The sequence below is a fragment of the Argopecten irradians genome, chromosome 6 (assembly GCF_041381155.1).
Source record: "Argopecten irradians isolate NY chromosome 6, Ai_NY, whole genome shotgun sequence".
Lineage (NCBI taxonomy): Eukaryota > Metazoa > Mollusca > Bivalvia > Pectinida > Pectinidae > Argopecten > Argopecten irradians.
Window position 1 is genome coordinate 39,518,152 of NC_091139.1, and position 20,513 is coordinate 39,538,664.

A 20,513-nucleotide genomic window follows, 5' to 3' on the forward strand; every position below is an offset into this window, starting at 1 on the left:
TTGCCTAGCCAAATGACAGTGTGGACAATATTCTGTTGATTTAGTAGCCTCATAGACAAAGAGGGTCAAGGTCATCGGCGATGATAAACTGGACATCACATAAGGAAGTGCTGACTAGACAGTCATGTCCATATAAACATAGAGTCAATCTATCTAACCATAAACCACTAGCTCATCTATCTAAGGATATAAGGAAACAACTTTATGGCTTTCCCTGTTTTAATATAGTTACAGCTCTGTTTCTGCCTGCTTTTTAGTTTTTAAAATGTTTCTGAAATAATGTTATGGACTAACAAACTGAAGAATTATTGCATTATGTTATAGAAACAAATAAATGCCCTACAGTGGACTGGTGGCATCTCTCATATTTCACAGAGGCCAGTTTATGGGTTGCTTGGGGAACACTGATTCTTTCTCCAATTGGATGGGGCAGGTTCAACATTCAACATTTTACCTAAAATTTATCCTTTTTCATTACGGTACGAAAGAAAAATAATCAAGCATAGGGCTGTCAGGTGGTATCTCAAAACTCAATAGTTTTATGTTGATAATGGTCTGATAAGATTTAAATACTGTAACAGGTTTTATAATCACTTTGTTTGATTGAATGTCTGACAACACCCCATAAGGGGTCATATTCTGGTGACCTTTTTATAACATGTAGTTCAGATGAAATGCATTTTCTACAACTTGCTACATCAACTGAAACAACATTTCATCCCAGTATATAAATGCATGTATCTTTGCTGTGCTCTTTCGGTGAGTTGACTTACACGAAAGTAATTCTGAAAGCTCTTTCAAACTATTTCGTCCCCTGAAATTCACTTGAAATTCTAAGATTCTGATTGTAGCATTTTGATTGGTGAATTCAAAAAGTCACCAGAAACTGACCGTTAATATAATAGGATGTTGTCAGATCCATTACCAGAAACTGACCGTTAATATAATAGGATGTTGTCAGATCCATTATCAAACAGAGTGTTAATAAGGGTCAGTATTTTAATCAGATTGATAGTGGTCAGTCAAATTTTTGCGATGAACAGATCATAGCATTGTATACTTCTAAAACCACATTTGGCTTATACATGTTCTTATTTATACCAGGTATTGTTATCTTCAGAATGAAGACATTTTGGCAATTTCGAGGAACATCATGAAATACAAAATATACCCTTATAGCTAAATCATGAAATTGTAAAACTTTCAACTTTAAATTTTATCAAAATCCCAAACATTTTGACCAACAAAAATAACAGCCTATACAGAATGACATTTTCTTTCACACCTACACGTGTAATACTGGCTGGTCTAGGGCAATACACTCATGTCGCCTTAGGCTGTATTACATGGCTACCCATGCAATAAAGCCTCGTGACGCGTCACGGCGTCAACAAAATCTCTATTTCCTCGGTAAAATTTTAACATTTTTTTCACAAAATTGACTGGTTTTACTATAAAAGATGCAAGCAACGGAATTTGTGTTGAAAATATCACGTAATTTTTCATGTATGGAAATTGACTTCCAGTCGTGGATTTCTTCGAATTTATTTCAAAATGGCGGGATATTATAGTTGTAAAATTGCAGTAAAACGTCGTGGTATGAAAGAAAAATACTCTTTCATAAGTGGATATGAAGGATAGGGATATTCTACCCTCGGGATCACAAAATGTTTCAAAACCCTCGGCAAGCCTCGGGTTTTACTACATTTTGTGACCCTCGGGTAGAATATCCCTATCCTTCATATCCACATATGAAAGAGTCTTATAATACAGGAGACCCAAATGCTGTTGTCGACTGGTTTTTTTTTCAAGCATATGTGCATAATAATCTGCCACAGTAGCTTTAATAAATAACATGAAAACCGGATGTTTACGTTTGAAAATCATGTGCAGTACAAACCGACTAAGGTACTTTAATCTGCTTATAAAGCCTAAAAATACATTGTAACAGCACAGCTGCATACTGTCATAGTACTTAGTGCACCAGTCAGATTTCATCTAGTAAAAAAAAAAGATAATCATATTTACAGGTATACAGAGCTATTGTTAAGAATAACTAAGAAAGTTGAATTCAAAACTTTTGATTTCATGCAGTCAAACTTTCCTTATTGACCACCTCTGTATAAAGACCACCTGTTTAATAAGACCATTTGCTCCCAAATGCTTAATTTCAACATTATTAGACTTAAGTGTAAAGAGCACTTTTTTTTGTCTTAACATATCTACAGGTTATACTGTAGCACATGACATTAATCACATGCATTGTGAAATACTGCTGTACCAACAAAGAATAGACACAAATTTGTTTACTTATTAATTAGTTGTTCGCTGAAACTGTGAACCATGATCATGGGACAAACTGTAACTAATTTATTCTGGTTTTTATCATATTGTAAGAGACATGCATCTTTGAATCGTGGTCTTAGTAAATTAACAAGGATGTGAATGATCCTATCAGAAAGGGAGGTAATCTCTTGACAATTGCAAGGAACAACTCCCCTCTTACCTTTAGTGCTTAAAAAGGTCATTTCTTGATGTTTAAGGTCACATGTATCATGATTTGATTCTCATTAATATTGTTGAATCAGAGGAAAAGAGGAAATAAACGTCCCTAACATATCATCGTGTAAAATGTGCCATAAATCAATTAATTTGATTTTAAAGCTATAGTTCCCTCCCTTTAATTCAGGTAAACAATACGGCCCAAAATCCTAAAACAAAGGATAACACATTGATAAAGTATAGCATACAAAGGACTGGCGGTCAGTTTGATTAAAAAGATCATTGATATGATAAAATGGCCAGAGGTTATAGACCTGTTAAGTATAGACGACCTTTAGATAACATCGCGAGCGCTCCACATCTTGGCTGATGTGACAACAAGCTGATTACACAGTGATGGCACAGTAAGACGTCGGCCAGTTGTCCTCGAGGACAAACGTCGTCAATACCAGATCACTGACCTTACCATCTCACATGTCACTGAACTCGACAAATCCTGATCTGTTCAAATCTTTAACCTAGAACTAATAACGGGCTTTGATCTCTCAAATCTAAGTCAAATAAAGTTACCCAATCATAAGGAGAAAAATTGAGATTTGATATCAGACTTTGCTTTTTGTTTCTAGAAATGGAACCAGACCAAAATTGCTCGAAACAAAAAGTGCCGACTTATGTCAAAACTTCAGTTTTTCATCTTTAATATGCAACTTATGACAATAATTTTGTCTGTTTTTGACTTTAGTTTGATTCAAGAAATCAGGGTCTGGTGTCCACATTTGATGTTGTAGTTAAAAAAGTAAAATAAGTTTGCCAAATGCCATAGTTTACAAATGATGTTTGCTATCAGATTTAGCTGTTAAAATCAAAAACTGGTTTTGCTGGGTTTTTTTTCAATATCCATACCTCAGTTCTTTTAATATTTACTGTAATTTGTAAGGATATATTTTATTTTGGATTTGAATCCAAATGATCAACTTCCAAGATGAATGAAGGACATCCTGTTGTTGTAAAGGAATTTTATCTAGGACTATAGGTGTGGAGAAGTAGATAACTACGCTTAAAATCAGGATTTCCAAATACATTTACCTGTACTGTAATACTGAAGGACAAATTTTAAGTCTTATCAACAAATGGTGTAATTCTTTAAATTCCAGGAACTCTAAGGTATGCCTATGATTTCCAAGACTTCTAATGCTGATGTATGTATAAACCGTATGCACTATCTGTAATTTTTCAGTGAATGTCATACCGTATTTGACTCAAGAAGTGCCCTGTTTACTTGTTTATGGCCTTAAGTAGACTATTACCTTAAATTTAATTCTGTATTAGATGAAGATTGGAAATATGAATTCTATATACAGAAAATCCTGTCTTTAAAGACAACCTCGCTTTATGGGTAAATGGCCATTTGGGACCCTAAGAAAGTGGTCTTATTTAACAGGTGGTCTTTATACACAAGTGATCATTAAGGCAGGTTTTAGCTGTGCAAGTTGTTTCTTCATTTCTGTTTTCTTTTTCAAATTAATTTGTTGCTTACTTTGTGAATAATTTTGCAGAAATTTGGTTCCATAAGGTGTCCTCTCGATTATCACAATTTTATGAGCTCTAGGCGTTTATAAGCTAGGTCTAACACGGTACATTGTCTACATACCTCTGCAGCAGATACAGTGATAACAATCTACAGTGCTTATCTGTCGTACATTTCTGGAAAATCCAACTTTTGCCATTCTGAAAAAAAAATTAGCAGTATTGTTTTATGATTGAAGATTTTTATATAGTCTTCAAATAAATTTAAAAATCACAATCTTTCAATGGTGAAAACTGAATTGCAACAAGCTCAGAATTACTTGCTATCTTAGGTTTTTGTGTATCGTCCGATCATTTGGGCGCCTTCAGGATGATTTTTCATGAATTTCTTCCCCCTAAATTTTTTTATGATGGGAGATTATGATTGTTCCATGCTTTATTTAAGTTTATTACCATCATAACCAAAGAATTAGTAAAGATTTTGAGCAGAAAAGGTTGATATAGTTGTAAACTGACCATGATGGCATCTTTAGTACAGGAGTCAATGATCGGTTGTACCATGGAGTCAAATTCTTCCAATTGAAGGTCGCACTCTTCACACATTTTCTGTACAAGATCTTCTCTAGCCTTCAAAATGGCATCCTCTATCTGGCTCTGATGAAAACATAAACAAAATAATGCAATCAAGACTAGAAATATCTGTCAGACTTAGATGAAATCTTGATGGTTTGTGTTTTTATGTCCAATAAGTTAAGTAAGGACATATTAAGGAGGTTAAGTAAGGACATATTAAGGAGGTTAAGTAAGGACATATTAAGGAGGTTAAGTAAGGACATATTAAGGACGTTAAGTAAGGACATATTAAGGACGTTAAGTAAGGACATATTAAGGACGTTAAGTAAGGACATATTAAGGAGGTTAAGTAAGGACATATTAAGGAGGTTAAGTAAGGACATATTAAGGAGGTTAAGTAAGGACATATTAAGGAGGTTAAGTAAGGACATATTAAGGAGGTTAAGTAAGGACATATTAAGGACGTTAAGTAAGGACATATTAAGGACGTTAAGTAAGGACATATTAAGGACGTTAAGTAAGGACATATTAAGGAGGTTAAGTAAGGACATATTAAGGAGATTAAGTAAGGACATATTAAGGAGGTTAAGTAAGGACATATTAAGGAGGTTAAGTAAGGACATATTAAGGAGGTTAAGTAAGGACATATTAAGGAGGTTAAGTAAGGACATATTAAGGAGATTAAGTAAGGACATATTAAGGAGGTTAAGTAAGGACATATTAAGGAGGTTAAGTAAGGACATATTAAGGAGGTTAAGTAAGGACATATTAAGGAGGTTAAGTAAGGACATATTAAGGAGGTTAAGTAAGGACATATTAAGGACGTTAAGTAAGGACATATTAAGGAGGTTTAAGTAAGGACATATTAAGGAGGTTAAGTAAGGACATATTAAGGAGATTAAGTAAGGACATATTAAGGAGGTTAAGTAAGGACATATTAAGGAGATTAAGTAAGGACATATTAAGGAGATTAAGTAAGGACATATTAAGGAGGTTAAGTAAGGACATATTAAGGAGGTTAAGTAAGGACATATTAAGGACGTTAAGTAAGGACATATTAAGGACCTTAAGTAAGGACATATTAAGGAGGTTAAGTAAGGACATATTAAGGAGGTAAAGTAAGGACATATTAAGGAGGTTAAGTAAGGACATATTCAGGAGGTTACGTAAGGACATATTAAGGACGTTAAGTAAGGACATATTAAGGACGTTAAGTAAGGACATATTAAGGAGGTTAAGTAAGGACATATTAAGGAGGTTAAGTAAGGACATATTAAGGAGGTTAAGTAAGGACATATTAAGGACGTTAAGTAAGGACATATTAAGGAGGTTAAGTAAGGACATATTCAGGAGGTTAAGTAAGGATATATTAAGGAGGTTAAGTAAGGACATATTAAGGAGATTAAGTATGGACATATTCAGAAGGTTAAGTAAGGACATATTAAGGACGTTAAGTAAGGACATATTAAGGAGATTAAGTAAGGACATATAAAGGAGGTTAAGTAAGGACATATTAAGGAGGTTAAGTAAGGACATATTAAGGACGTTAAGTAAGGACATATTAAGGACCTTAAGTAAGGACATATTAAGGAGGTTAAGTAAGGACATATTAAGGAGGTAAAGTAAGGACATATTAAGGAGGTTAAGTAAGGACATATTAAGGAGGTTAAGTAAGGACATATTAAGGACGTTAAGTAAGGACATATTAAGGACGTTAAGTAAGGACATATTAAGGAGATTAAGTAAGGACATATTAAGGACGTTAAGTAAGGACATATTAAGGAGGTTAAGTAAGGACATATTAAGGACGTTAAGTAAGGACATATTAAGGAGGTTAAGTAAGGACATATTCAGGAGGTTAAGTAAGGATATATTAAGGAGGTTAAGTAAGGACATATTAAGGAGTTAAGTATGGACATATTCAGAAGGTTAAGTAAGGACATATTAAGGACGTTAAGTAAGGACATATTAAGGAGGTTAAGTAAGGACATATTCAGGAGGTTAAGTAAGGACATATTAAGGAGGTTAAGTAAGGACATATTAAGGAGATTAAGTATGGACATATTCAGAAGGTTAAGTAAGGACATATTAAGGACGTTAAGTAAGGACATATTAAGGAGATTAAGTAAGGACATATTAAGGAGGTTAAGTAAGGACATATTCAGGAGGTTAAGTAAGGACATATTAAGGACGTTAAGTAAGGACATATTAAGGAGATTAAGTAAGGACATATTAAGGAGGTTAAGTAAGGACATATTCAGGAGGTTAAGTAAGGACATATTAAGGACGTTAAGTAAGGACATATTAAGGAGGTTAAGTAAGGACATATTAAGGAGGTTAAGTAAGGACATATTAAGGAGGTTAAGTAAGGACATATTAAGGAGGTTAAGTAAGGACATATTAAGGAGGTTAAGTAAGGACATATTAAGGACGTTAAGTAAGGACATATTAAGGAGGTTAAGTAAGGACATATTAAGGAGGTTAAGTAAGGACATATTAAGGACGTTAAGTAAGGACATATTAAGGACGTTAAGTAAGGACATATTAAGGAGGTTAAGTAAGGACATATTAAGGACGTTAAGTAAGGACCATATTAAGGAGGTTAAGTAAGGACATATTAAGGATGTTAAGTAAGGACATATTAAGGAGGTTAAGTAAGGACATATTCAGGAGGTTAAGTAAGGATATATTAAGGAGGATAAGTAAGGACATATTAAGGAGGTTAAGTAAGGAGGATAAGTAAGGACATATTAAGGAGTTAAGTAAGGACATATTAAGGACGTTAAGTAAGGACATATTAAGGACGTTAAGTAAGGACATATTAGGAGACGTTAAGTAAGGACATATTAAGGAGGTTAAGTAAGGACATATTAAGGAGGTTAAGTAAGGACATATTAAGGAGGTTAAGTAAGGACATATTAAGGACGTTAAGTAAGGACATATTAAGGAGATTAAGTAAGGACATATTAAGGAGATAAAGTAAGGACATATTAAGGACATATCAGGACGTTAAGTAAGGACATATTAAGGAGGTTAAGTAAGGACATATTAAGGAGGTTAAGTAAGGACATATTAAGGACGTTAAGTAAGGACATATTAAGGACGTTAAGTAAGGACATATTAAGGACGTTAAGTAAGGACATATTAAGGAGGTTAAGTAAGGACATATTAAGGACGTTAAGTAAGGACATATTAAGGAGGTTAAGTAAGGACATATTAAGGAGATTAAGTAAGGACATATTAAGGACGTTAAGTAAGGACATATTAAGGAGATTAAGTAAGGACATATTAAGGAGGTTAAGTAAGGACATATTAAGGAGGTTAAGTAAGGACATATTAAGGAGGTTAAGTAAGGACATATTAAGGAGGTTAAGTAAGGACATATTAAGGAGGTTAAGTAAGGACATATTAAGGAGGTTAAGTAAGGACATATTAAGGACGTTAAGTAAGGACATATTAAGGAGGTTAAGTAAGGACATATTAAGGAGGTTAAGTAAGGACATATTAAGGACGTTAAGTAAGGACATATTAAGGAGGTTAAGTAAGGACATATTAAGGAGGTTAAGTAAGGACATATTAAGGAGGTTAAGTAAGGACATATTAAGGAGGTTAAGTAAGGACATATTAAGGAGGTTAAGTAAGGACATATTAAGGAGGTTAAGTAAGGACATATTAAGGAGGTTAAGTAAGGACATATTAAGGAGGTTAAGTAAGGACATATTAAGGACGTTAAGTAAGGACATATTAAGGAGGTTAAGTAAGGACATATTAAGGAGGTTAAGTAAGGACATATTAAGGAGGTTAAGTAAGGACATATTAAGGAGGTTAAGTAAGGACATATTAAGGAGGTTAAGTAAGGACATATTAAGGAGGTTAAGTAAGGACATATTAAGGAGGTTAAGTAAGGACATATTAAGGAGTTAAGTAAGGACATATTAAGGACGTTAAGTAAGGACATATTAAGGACGTTAAGTAAGGACATATTAAGGACGTTAAGTAAGGACATATTAAGGAGGTTAAGTAAGGACATATTAAGGAGGTTAAGTAAGGACATATTAAGGAGTTAAGTATAAGTTAAGTAAGGACATATTAAGGAGGTTAAGTAAGGACATATTAAGGAGGTTAAGTAAGGACATATTAAGGAGGTTAAGTAAGGACATATTAAGGAGGTTAAGTAAGGACATATTAAGGACGTTAAGTAAGGACATATTAAGGACGTTAAGTAAGGACATATTAAGGACGTTAAGTAAGGACATATTAAGGAGGTTAAGTAAGGACATATTAAGGAGGTTAAGTAAGGACATATTAAGGAGGTTAAGTAAGGACATATTAAGGAGGTTAAGTAAGGACATATTAAGGAGGTTAAGTAAGGACATATTAAGGAGTTAAGTAAGGACATATTAAGGAGTTAAGTAAGGACATATTAAGGAGGTTAAGTAAGGACATATTAAGGAGTTAAGTAAGGACATATTAAGGAGTTAAGTAAGGACATATTAAGGAGGTTAAGTAAGGACATATTAAGGACGTTAAGTAAGGACATATTAAGGACGTTAAGTAAGGACATATTAAGGAGTTAAGTAAGGACATATTAAGGACGTTAAGTAAGGACATATTAAGGAGGTTAAGTAAGGACATATTAAGGAGGTTAAGTAAGGACATATTAAGGAGATTAAGTAAGGACATATTAAGGACAGTATAAGTAAGGACATATTAAGGACGTTAAGTAAGGACATATTAAGGAGGAGGTTAAGTAAGGACATATTAAGGATGTTAAGTAAGGACATATTAAGGACGTTAAGTAAGGACATATTAAGGAGATTAAGTAAGGACATATTAAGGAGGTTAAGTAAGGACATATTAAGGAGTTAAGTAAGGACATATTAAGGACGTTAAGTAAGGACATATTAAGGACGTTAAGTAAGGACATATTAAGGAGGTTAAGTAAGGACATATTAAGGAGTTAAGTAAGGACATATTAAGGACGTTAAGTAAGGACATATTAAGGAGATTAAGTAAGGACATATTAAGGACGTTAAGTAAGGACATATTAAGGAGGTTAAGTAAGGACATATTAAGGAGGTTAAGTAAGGACATATTAAGGACGTTAAGTAAGGACATATTAAGGACGTTAAGTAAGGACATATTAAGGAGGTTAAGTAAGGACATATTAAGGACGTTAAGTAAGGACATATTAAGGACGTTAAGTAAGGACATATTAAGGACATATCAAGGACGTTAAGTAAGGACATATTAAGGACGTTAAGTAAGGACATATTAAGGAGGTTAAGTAAGGACATATTAAGGAGGTTAAGTAAGGACATATTAAGGAGGTTAAGTAAGGACATATTAAGGAGGTTAAGTAAGGACATATTAAGGACGTTAAGTAAGGACATATTAAGGACGTTAAGTAAGGACATATTAAGGACCTTAAGTAAGGACATATTAAGGAGGTTAAGTAAGGACATATTAAGGAGGTTAAGTAAGGACATATTAAGGAGGTTAAGTAAGGACATATTAAGGAGGTTAAGTAAGGACATATTAAGGAGGTTAAGTAAGGACATATTAAGGACGTTAAGTAAGGACATATTAAGGAGGTTAAGTAAGGACATATTAAGGAGGTTAAGTAAGGACATATTAAGGACACATCAAGGACGTTAAGTAAGGACATATTAAGGAGGTTAAGTAAGGACATATTAAGGAGGTTAAGTAAGGACATATTAAGGAGGTTAAGTAAGGACATATTAAGGAGGTTAAGTAAGGACATATTAAGGAGGTTAAGTAAGGACATATTAAGGAGGTTAAGTAAGGACATATTAAGGAGGTTAAGTAAGGACATATTAAGGACGTTAAGTAAGGACATATTAAGGAGATTAAGTAAGGACATATTAAGGAGGTTAAGTAAGGACATATTAAGGAGGTTAAGTAAGGACATATTAAGGAGTTAAGTAAGGACATATTAAGGAGGTTAAGTAAGGACATATTAAGGAGGTTAAGTAAGGACATATTAAGGAGGTTAAGTAAGGACATATTAAGGAGGTTAAGTAAGGACATATTAAGGAGGTTAAGTAAGGACATATTAAGGAGGTTAAGTAAGGACATATTAAGGACGTTAAGTAAGGACATATTAAGGAGGTTAAGTAAGGACATATTAAGGACGTTAAGTAAGGACATATTAAGGACGTTAAGTAAGGACATATTAAGGAGATTAAGTAAGGACATATTAAGGAGGTTAAGTAAGGACATATTAAGGACGTTAAGTAAGGACATATTAAGGACGTTAAGTAAGGACATATTAAGGACGTTAAGTAAGGACATATTAAGGAGATTAAGTAAGGACATATTAAGGACGTTTAGTAAGGACATATTAAGGACGTTAAGTAAGGACATATTAAGGAGGTTAAGTAAGGACATATTAAGGAGGTTAAGTAAGGACATATTAAGGAGGTTAAGTAAGGACATATTAAGGAGGTTAAGTAAGGACATATTAAGGAGGTTAAGTAAGGACATATTAAGGAGGTTAAGTAAGGACATATTAAGGAGGTTAAGTAAGGACATATTAAGGAGGTTAAGTAAGGACATATTAAGGAGGTTAAGTAAGGACATATTAAGGAGGTTAAGTAAGGACATATTAAGGAGGTTAAGTAAGGACATATTAAGGAGGTTAAGTAAGGACATATTAAGGAGGTTAAGTAAGGACATATTAAGGAGGTTAAGTAAGGACATATTAAGGAGGTTAAGTAAGGACATATTAAGGAGGTGGAAAACTGTAATACTGTAAACCAACTACTTCCACTGATTTTACAATCAAAGAAATTTAACGAAAGTTTATCAATTACAAGACTTTCCCACATTGAAAGGTATTTTCATTAAATTTTAAAAGATCCGCGATAGTTAGGAGCCGTGAAAGAAAGCTACACCATCCAGAGAAAAACCATCGAACAGCGTTAACTGTCAGTACCTGCAAACTGGGTTGGACACAACAGACAGGATAAGACAAGATAGACATTGTTAACAGTTTAGTATTACAGTATATAATTATCAATGTTATAGTGGAAGAATACATAATGATATCTTGTCCAGTACTCACATAGTAACGGTAGAGATTGAGCCAAATTACAATTTATCATTTATTTTATTTCAATGAAGTCTAATTCTATTGTAAAACAGATGTGAATGTGTTGTATGTCTAGAGCAGCAGAAGAAGCCTCCGACCACTTTACTTTACTTGTGTCAATTTAATGTGTGAGAGAAATGTAAGATAGAGAGTCAAGCAGAAATGCTTTATCGGTAAATATCATTATCGTTACAGATGCAGTATTTGCTAGGTTGATTATTTACTAAAAACAGTAATAGGGTAATGTAGTGGTTAAGCCGCTCGCCTTTCACCTAGCCGGCCAGGGTTCAATCCCTGGCATGGACGTGAAAAGGTCAAGGGTCACCTGCCCGATCACGTGAGTTTTCTCCGGGCACTCCGGTTTCTTCCCGCACTAAGACCCCTCGCACGCTTACATCCGGGACATCGAGAGTGATTTATATAAGTTGTATAACTTGTTTCTCAATTGATGTAAAGTAAATAAAGATTATATTTAAAAACAGTAATCAACATAACATACACTGCATAAGGCTTGAGGTCAAATACGAGATTAATGTTACAGGTAAATTTCCCTCACAGATGTTTCTATGGTAGGATGACATCTATGAAAAAATTTGAAATCAATCTAAGCGATGACCAGGTAGAACAGATACACTTCCATGGTAATTAGCCCTAGAGCTTAGCAATGTTTTTTTTTTTCTTTTTTTTTTTTTTTCGTAAACAAATATTATAAGCATATAGTTTATATGATATATCAATAATCTGACTCATAATTATAATTTTTTTTCATTTGCAAGATTTAGAATTGATCAGTCACCGTTCTGAGAATGTGTCATCCCTGGGCCAGTCATACGACAATGATCTTAAGTCATACGACTGAGAACCATCAGCTGTTACGACATGCTCCTACTGTCACAGATTGTGCTTTACTCACGATCTGGCAAGGTGTAACCAATGTCTCAAAACAAATATGTACTCAAACAAAACAACTATATAACAATTCTGAAGGTTTAGTCATTTTATAGAATTTTATTAGACATTTTCGTTATTGGTGTTTGCATGGTCCACAAGCTTTTGATTCTATACAGACACGTCTATATGTGTAATTCTGAGTCTGGTATCAAACATACAGCTGTACACGTCTATATGTGTAATTCTGAGTCTGGTATCAAACATACAGCTGTCTGTACCGGTATATCTAGAACCAAAAGCCTGTACATGGCTGATATGCCTCCTCACCCTAACTCTTCCAAAGCCCCCACCCTTTAATAATATTGATCTCCACACCTCAAGGTTGTGTGTTTTAAACTGCAAGGTACTGAATGTAAGTCAATGTTTTTTCTCTAAGTACTCCAGCTTTTTCTCCATCACCTAAGAATGCCACGACTGTAAAATAGGGTGCTATATATACTACCTGTAAATAATACCCCCTTCCCCATCCCACCATTCCACACACAACAACAAACATCCTCTCTAATAAAAGAAATTATTCTGATTTCATAGCCAATCATTTTTGTTACTTTATTATTACTTGTACATGATCATGTGTGGTGTTACTTCACTGGAAACTACACTGTAGGCTTTAATTAAATCTCATCATCTAAACAAATAAAGTAGGTAGCTCTCTATCTGGCCATCAAAACAAATTAAGTAACACTCTTATAATTATTGACAAAAATCATGACGGTGATTTTAGATTTGAATCAAAGGATTTTAACACACCTTTAGACATTAAAAGTTAAGTCAACTTAAGTCAATCCAATTGGTTAAATGGTTGCAAAAAAAACACACCTTTATTTAAGATTTATGGTAGGGAACAAAAGCACCATTAGGGAAAAGGCATTTACATGACCATATATCCAATCTCTAATGATCGCAGTACATAACATATAACACAGCTCAAAGCTACAAGAGTATACATTATACTTTGAACTTGACTTTAAAATACGATCGTGTCAATAATACACATGTATCCAACACAAATCTTTCAATCAGAACATGTATACAAGAACTAAACTGAAGGTATAAAATGACTTTGTTTATCAAGGGGAATGTTAATCTGTTTATTGTAGCTCTAACATTACACTGGAGGTGTTTTTGTGTATTCCATTGAACAGATCTCCTATCCAAGGTTACGTCCATTGATGTGTGGCAGTAAACAGATAGTGAACATGTTTCTGCAGACCTGACCTTGACATACTATCTGTTCTCAAAAAATAACCAAGAGAAAGTCCCCACCTCTGTATACGTGCCAGGGAGCAGTCCTGAGGTTACTTAGTGGGGTACATACAGTACAAGTGATAAGGCTCTAGTACAGCTTCCTGAGTACGGTCACATAGACATTGGTATGTGTATAACTGCACAATTCCTGCTTATCACATTGTGGTCGTGGTGCAGTGTTGTGACATTTGAAATAAAAAAATCCTGGATAATTTTAATTTTTTATTGATAAACAGGAGGTCCATGGGCCTTAATGAAACACATTTGTACTGTCATCTTTTGGCCATTTAGACTTCTCTCCCTGGTTTGATTGGCAGGGGACTAACATTAAGGGCTGCTATATAAATGGGTGATAGGGTACATATACATGTATATATATATTTACATTTACTTGTCACTTCTACTATATAAACTAACCAAGCCAAAGTGAAGTATATGATGGTATAATTGACACCCAAAACATGACCATTATGACGTCACTAATGTCAACTCACCACGTCAACTGATCACCTTCAAAATGGCTGTTCCATATTGTGGATTAAATTGTTGTTTATAAACGGTTTTCCTGGTCTAGCTAAAACAATGCTAATGCAGAGACCCCAAAATGAGTTGATAATGTAAATATAAGCATTAAACTATCTTCCTATGGCTTCTATGGTCAAAATAGATGCCAGAGCTTTGCAGACAATCATCTCACAATGCGCTAGCGTGCATTATGAAGACTGTCAGAGTCTGCAGAGCTCTGGCATTTTTTTATACCATAGATGCCATAGGAAGATAGTTTAATGATTAAATATATACATATATTTATATTTTCACTGCAGTTCAACTATGTAACCTTACCAAGTGCAGTTTTCATTCACATACGGTAGTCTATGAACTTCAAGAGCTAATCATGACATCATTATTATTATTGTTACAATCGTCGTGCCAGCGATCACGGAAAACGGCTGTTCAAATGGCTGTTCCATCCATGACAATAACGAATGATTAATTCATTATAGATGCATTAATCCCTTGGGATTTCATCATAAAATTGTAACTAAATGTAAATATAAGCATTGAACGTCTTTCAGCATGGAATTTGCCTCTGTCCAGTTGGCATTCATTTTGGCTATTAATGCTAACTGAAAGACATTCAATGCTTAAATATAAGTGGCAGGGGAAATATGTGTGAAAAACCATCAGACAAAATTTAAATTTACTGAAAATGAGATAGAGAGGGGACAAACTAATACACTGTGACAGAAAGACAGACTTGGAAATGGTTATACATATTAATTGGCACCAAGATTACGTGGAAGTCAACACAACTCTACATCACCTGGGGTCTATCTACAACAAAAACACAATTAACCTGAGAAACTCTTCATTAATCACTTACATTACGGATGAACATAATGACAGCAATTTAGTATTTAAATTAACTAGGTAGTTATAATCTTATTCCTCCACCCAAAAAATCCTAATTAATTCTCAAGACCAGAAGAGACAAACACATGATTTATTGTACTCCTAATCTCCTGTCTGTAGATTAATTATCTATGTGTTATTCCTTTATTGTCTCATTATAAACTTTTCTGATTACAGGAAAGAACAAAACTGTGCATCGCGTGCTATGGAAAGACTGGCATTTCGGGGGGGTATGTATAAATGGAAAGTCATTTGGACCACAGAGGGCCAACTTTACATACAGTTTTTGTATGTATGTAGTTCTAAATTCACGCACCCAGTCCTCCGATAATCCATAATCAACACATACCATGCAAAAGCATAAAACTATCTCTATAAGTCGAAACGCAATATTTTAATCCAAAAATACCGACCGGAAACAAAATCACATGAGTGTCATATACTTCAGTCCATCCACCAAATCAAAAACTGTATGACAACATCCATTTTCATTGAATTTGGACACAAATTTTGATCATGGCAAAGAGTATAAATAAATCCTTTTTATTGAATGCTTGATGCTAGGTTTGGGGTTTGAGATGTGGGGGAAGGGCAAGAGTGGGTTGTTAGCTGTTGTGTTAGGCCCTAGAACTGGGCAATGATATTTATTTTGTGGGGGTTACGTCTTACTGACGTGTCAGGCTCTGGATTCTGGATTTTGTTTTCTTTAGAGTGGGGAGGGATTGAGACATGTTGTTACTAATTGCTGTTGTATTAGGCTTTGGAAATAACATTGCATGATATTTTGTTCACTTTGTAGTGTGTGGTGGGGGTAATTTGTTGTTACCTGTTACTGTTGAGTCAGGCTCTGGAACTGGGCATTGAGATTTTGTTCATTTTGTCAGGTGGGGCGGGGTATTTGGTTTTTACCTGTTGCTGTTGAGTCAAGCTTTGGAACTGGGCGTTGAGATTTTGTTCGCTCTGTTTTATTTGCTGTTCCATCATTTGTTGATGTTGTGCGACTTGTTGCTGCAGCGCTGTGATTTGTTGTCCAAGCTGTTGTGACGGTTGCCATGGCGCTGTCTGAATGGCCTGTTGGGTGACTACCTGTTGTAAAATGACTTGCTGTGGAACTACTTTCTGTTTCTGCTGATTCAGAACTGGAACAGATAAATGTAAAATTACAAATACTAAAATTTCAAACTTGTTGCAAATAAAGGCATAATTTCATGAATCTTTCTCAATTAAGCATGGCAACTGAAAATCAGTCCTTTTTGTCTCTAAAGTACATGTGTATAATCTTTGTAATGTCCTTTCAACAGACAAACTCAATGTTATACAACATTTTACAATAGCACTATGGAAACCCCTCCACTGTCCCATGGGGTCTCCATCCCATGACCCAAGAAACAAGAGCCCAATTAACTGGAGTTGTTTATATGCTCTTTTTATTGTAAACATTTACGCAAAAATAATTTGTAAGTTGTAACGCGCTGTAAAAACAAACTTGTAGTTACACCTTCTGATTTATTTTGTTCCTCAATCAATAGAGCTTAAAAACAAAATTAATTATTACTACAAAGTTTAGGTTTATAAGACTGAATCATCAGTTTGGTGAGTTGTGTCTATTATATATGTATTTAGTTTTACCCAGTAATAATCGTATACCGGTCAATGGAGGACAAAGGCAACAACTCTTCCTGAGTTTTAGAAACAACGTGAAGATTATATTTGATCGCAAAAATACCCCCTATGCCTATACTTTACAGATGGAAATGGCAAAATCAGTGAGACATTACATGTGAATTAAGGGAGATGTAAGGAAGAAGAGAAAAGATAACACCACAATTAAGTCACCTTTGGTACAATTGTAACACCTTACCTGCAAGATAATTTGTTTTACCTATACGGAAATTCCAAATACCTATGTCAAATACTAATAGAAAGGTCTCTTGGTCTCTTGGTTATTGAGAAGAAGTCAATTAAAATTTTGAATTTATTTTTCCACTTTCAATGAAATTCAAGGTTAATTAGTTCATAAAAACTGAAGTCATTTATCCCAACATTTAACAGGTTTAAATATCTGGTCTTTGAGCCAGCCTCATGGTTATTGGTAAGAAGCCAATCAAAAGTTCCTAAAATTTAAATCCTGCGACCTTCAATGAAGGGTGAGGTCATTCGTAAAACCTGATGATGTATTAATTAATGCTTTAATTCTATCATATCCGCGGTGGCTTTATCCCAGTTGGATTTTAGAATGGTTAATGAGTTTCCATCATACCACAAGTCTGTCAGGAAATTCCTTGTAACCTAGACTAGATGTGTTATCCTGATGGTTCACTTACATTACTCATTTCAATTCGTAACTAGATAAGACATCCAGAACGTTTCTGTAATGTCATTCAGCTAGGTGTGAGCTATATAGCTAGCAAGCCTGTCACTGTTCTTGGTTCAACTAGTTCAATTTTTTTAAAGAGAAACATTAGCCAAATTACTATGACAGGTAATCAAGAATTGTACATAAAGGTTTTATATTGCAAAATATCATCACAGTTGAAACATATTCTTTCAAGCAAAGTAATGACTTTAATTAAATATCTTCATTTTTCCCTCAATGATAACAGTTTTGAAACCAAATCAATGCTAACTTTGCACTGAATAGTCTTATATAACTTGTAATTTTTTTATCTGGCATATGTCTACAAGTTTTTCTCAAATTACCATAAAGGTCTAATCTATCCACCTTTGAGTTTACATAATGAATAGTTTCTTGCTTTGAACCAGGGCAGTTCCAATGTGGGAATTCAGGGATGCGTCTATTAACTGTAACTGAATATGACAAGTAGTGCACTTGTTTGATTTAATATGTGTATCAAATGTTTACTTAATTCAATACATTTTTAATTCATGCACAATATATGTATGACTTTTTGTCAGTGCAGACAAGCACTTGACATATGGGAACACAAATCTGTATACTAGAATAGAAAGAATACCGTATTCAACTCAATGAACACCCCAAGATTTCAACAAGAGGCCCATGGACCTTAACGGTCACCTGAGTTAGAATATATAATGAAACAAATAATGAAACAAATTAAAGACATATAAACACTATATGCTGGGCTTTGAAGTTGGTCAGTGATTTATTAATTTGACTTTTTAGACTATGAAGAGTATTTGCTTCCATCAAACCTGTGAACTTAAAGGTATTTTTTGAAATTTTAATCATTTTGACCCTGTTTGGTCCTGCCCCTCTGGTCCCCCAGGGGGTCATCGAGGACGGATATGGATGTTAAAATGCTATATCTTAGGCTAATAATTCTAATCAAGTTTGACTAATTTCTTACGAAAATTGGGCAAATAATGTTCACAAATATGTTTTTCCTATATAAACTAAAGTAAACTTGACCCCTCCCCAGGGGGTAACATGAGACCCCAAGGTAATATAATTTTTAATTTTTATAAAACACCTTAAGACCTTTCCATCTATAATTATTTGATTCTACTAAATCCAGAATTTTAGAAGATTTTTGAAGTTTTAGCCTATTTGACCCTTTTTTTAGCCCCGTCCCTCTGCCCCCTGGGGATCGGCCAGGACCAATGTGGATATGATATTAAAATGCTAATTCAGGCTAATAATTCTAACCAAGTTTGACTCATTTCCTATGAAAATTGAGCAAAAAATGCTCATTAATGTGTTTTTCCTATATAAACTATAGTAAACTTGACCCCCTCCCCAAGGGGAAACAGGAGACCCCAGGGTCATATAATTAACAATTTTTATAAACAAACTTTAAGACCTTTTCATCTATAAAGTGTATTTGAATATACCATTTCCAGAATTTTAAAAGAATATTATTGTCATATAGTTCACAAATTTTTGTAAAGGACCTTAAGACCTTTCTATTTATGAAAAGTATTTTTTCTACCATTTCCAGAATTTCAGAAGAAGATTTTTGAAGTTTTAGCCAATTTGACCCTTTTTTAGCCCCGCCCCTCTGCCCCCAGGGGGTCGGCCAGGACCAATGTGGATATGATATTAAAATGCTATCTCAGGCTAAGAATTCTAACCAAGTTTGACTCGTTTCCAATGAAAATTGAGCAAAAAATGCTCATAAATGTGTTTTCCCTATATAAACTATAGTAAACTTGACCCCCTCCCCAGGGGGAAACGTGAGACCCCAGGGTCATATAATTCATAATTTTTGTAAAGGACCTTAAGACTTTTCTATTAATGAAAAGTATTTGATTCTACCATTTCCAGAATTTCAGAAGAATATTTTTGAAGTTTTAGCCTATTTGACCACTTTTTACCCCGCCCCTAAGGCCCCTGGGGGTCAGTCATAGAAAATTTGTTAATAGGATTAAATGGCCATCTCATACTGATAATTCTGGCAACATTTGACTCATTTCCTATTACAAATGACCAAATAATGTGCAAAAATGTGTTTTCCCAATATAAACTATAGTAAACTTAACCCCCTCCCCAGGGGGAAACTAGAGACCCTAGGGTCATATAATTCACAATTTTTGTAAAGGACCTTAAGACCTTTCTATCTATGAAGAGTATTTGATTCTACCACATCTGTGAGTAGAGAAGAAGATTTTTGAAATTTTACTCAATTTTACCCCTTTTGGCCCCTCCCACAGCCCCCTGGGGGGTGGGGACCATATAATTCACAATTTTGATTGGCCTTATGCCTTAGAAGGTTTGTGCAAAATTTCATTGAAATTGCTTCTGCAGTTTTGGAGAAGAAGTCGAAAATGTAAATTGTTTACGGACATACGACGCACGATGGACGACGCACGACGACGGACAAAAGGCGATTAGAATAGGTCACTTGAGACTTCGTCTCAGGTGACCTAACAATGCATGAAAATGGAGAGGGAACTGGGACCATTGACAAAATTATTGCACAAAAGTAATTCACAAATCCATTTGTAAAAAGCAAAGAAATTCATATTTCCAGTCTAAATCTAATATACAGATGTATATTTAAATTAAAGGTTATAAGTTTATAAGTGAACAAAAGAGCTGGAAAAGTGAGACTCACAGAGGAGTGCTTATTTAGTTGAGCACGGACCCATATTCATAAATGCATATACTTAACTTACAATGACAGGAAATTACATTTTTAAGAAAATCTACACTATATACAAGGTCTAAATGTCACTTTCTTATGCTGGCCTCAAAATGGATAAT

The 20,513-nt window shown here is 34.3% G+C and overlaps 1 protein-coding gene across 1 annotated transcript in view; it reads right to left on the bottom strand.

Moving 5' to 3' along the window:
- LOC138325849 (calcium homeostasis endoplasmic reticulum protein-like) overlaps positions 1-20,513 on the bottom strand; it is a 109,567-nt gene that overhangs the window by 71,864 nt on the left and 17,190 nt on the right. Inside the window, 3 exon segments of the mRNA XM_069271803.1 lie at positions 4,154-4,230; positions 4,546-4,683; positions 16,238-16,467. Coding sequence (XP_069127904.1) covers positions 4,154-4,230; positions 4,546-4,683; positions 16,238-16,467 — 445 coding nt within the window.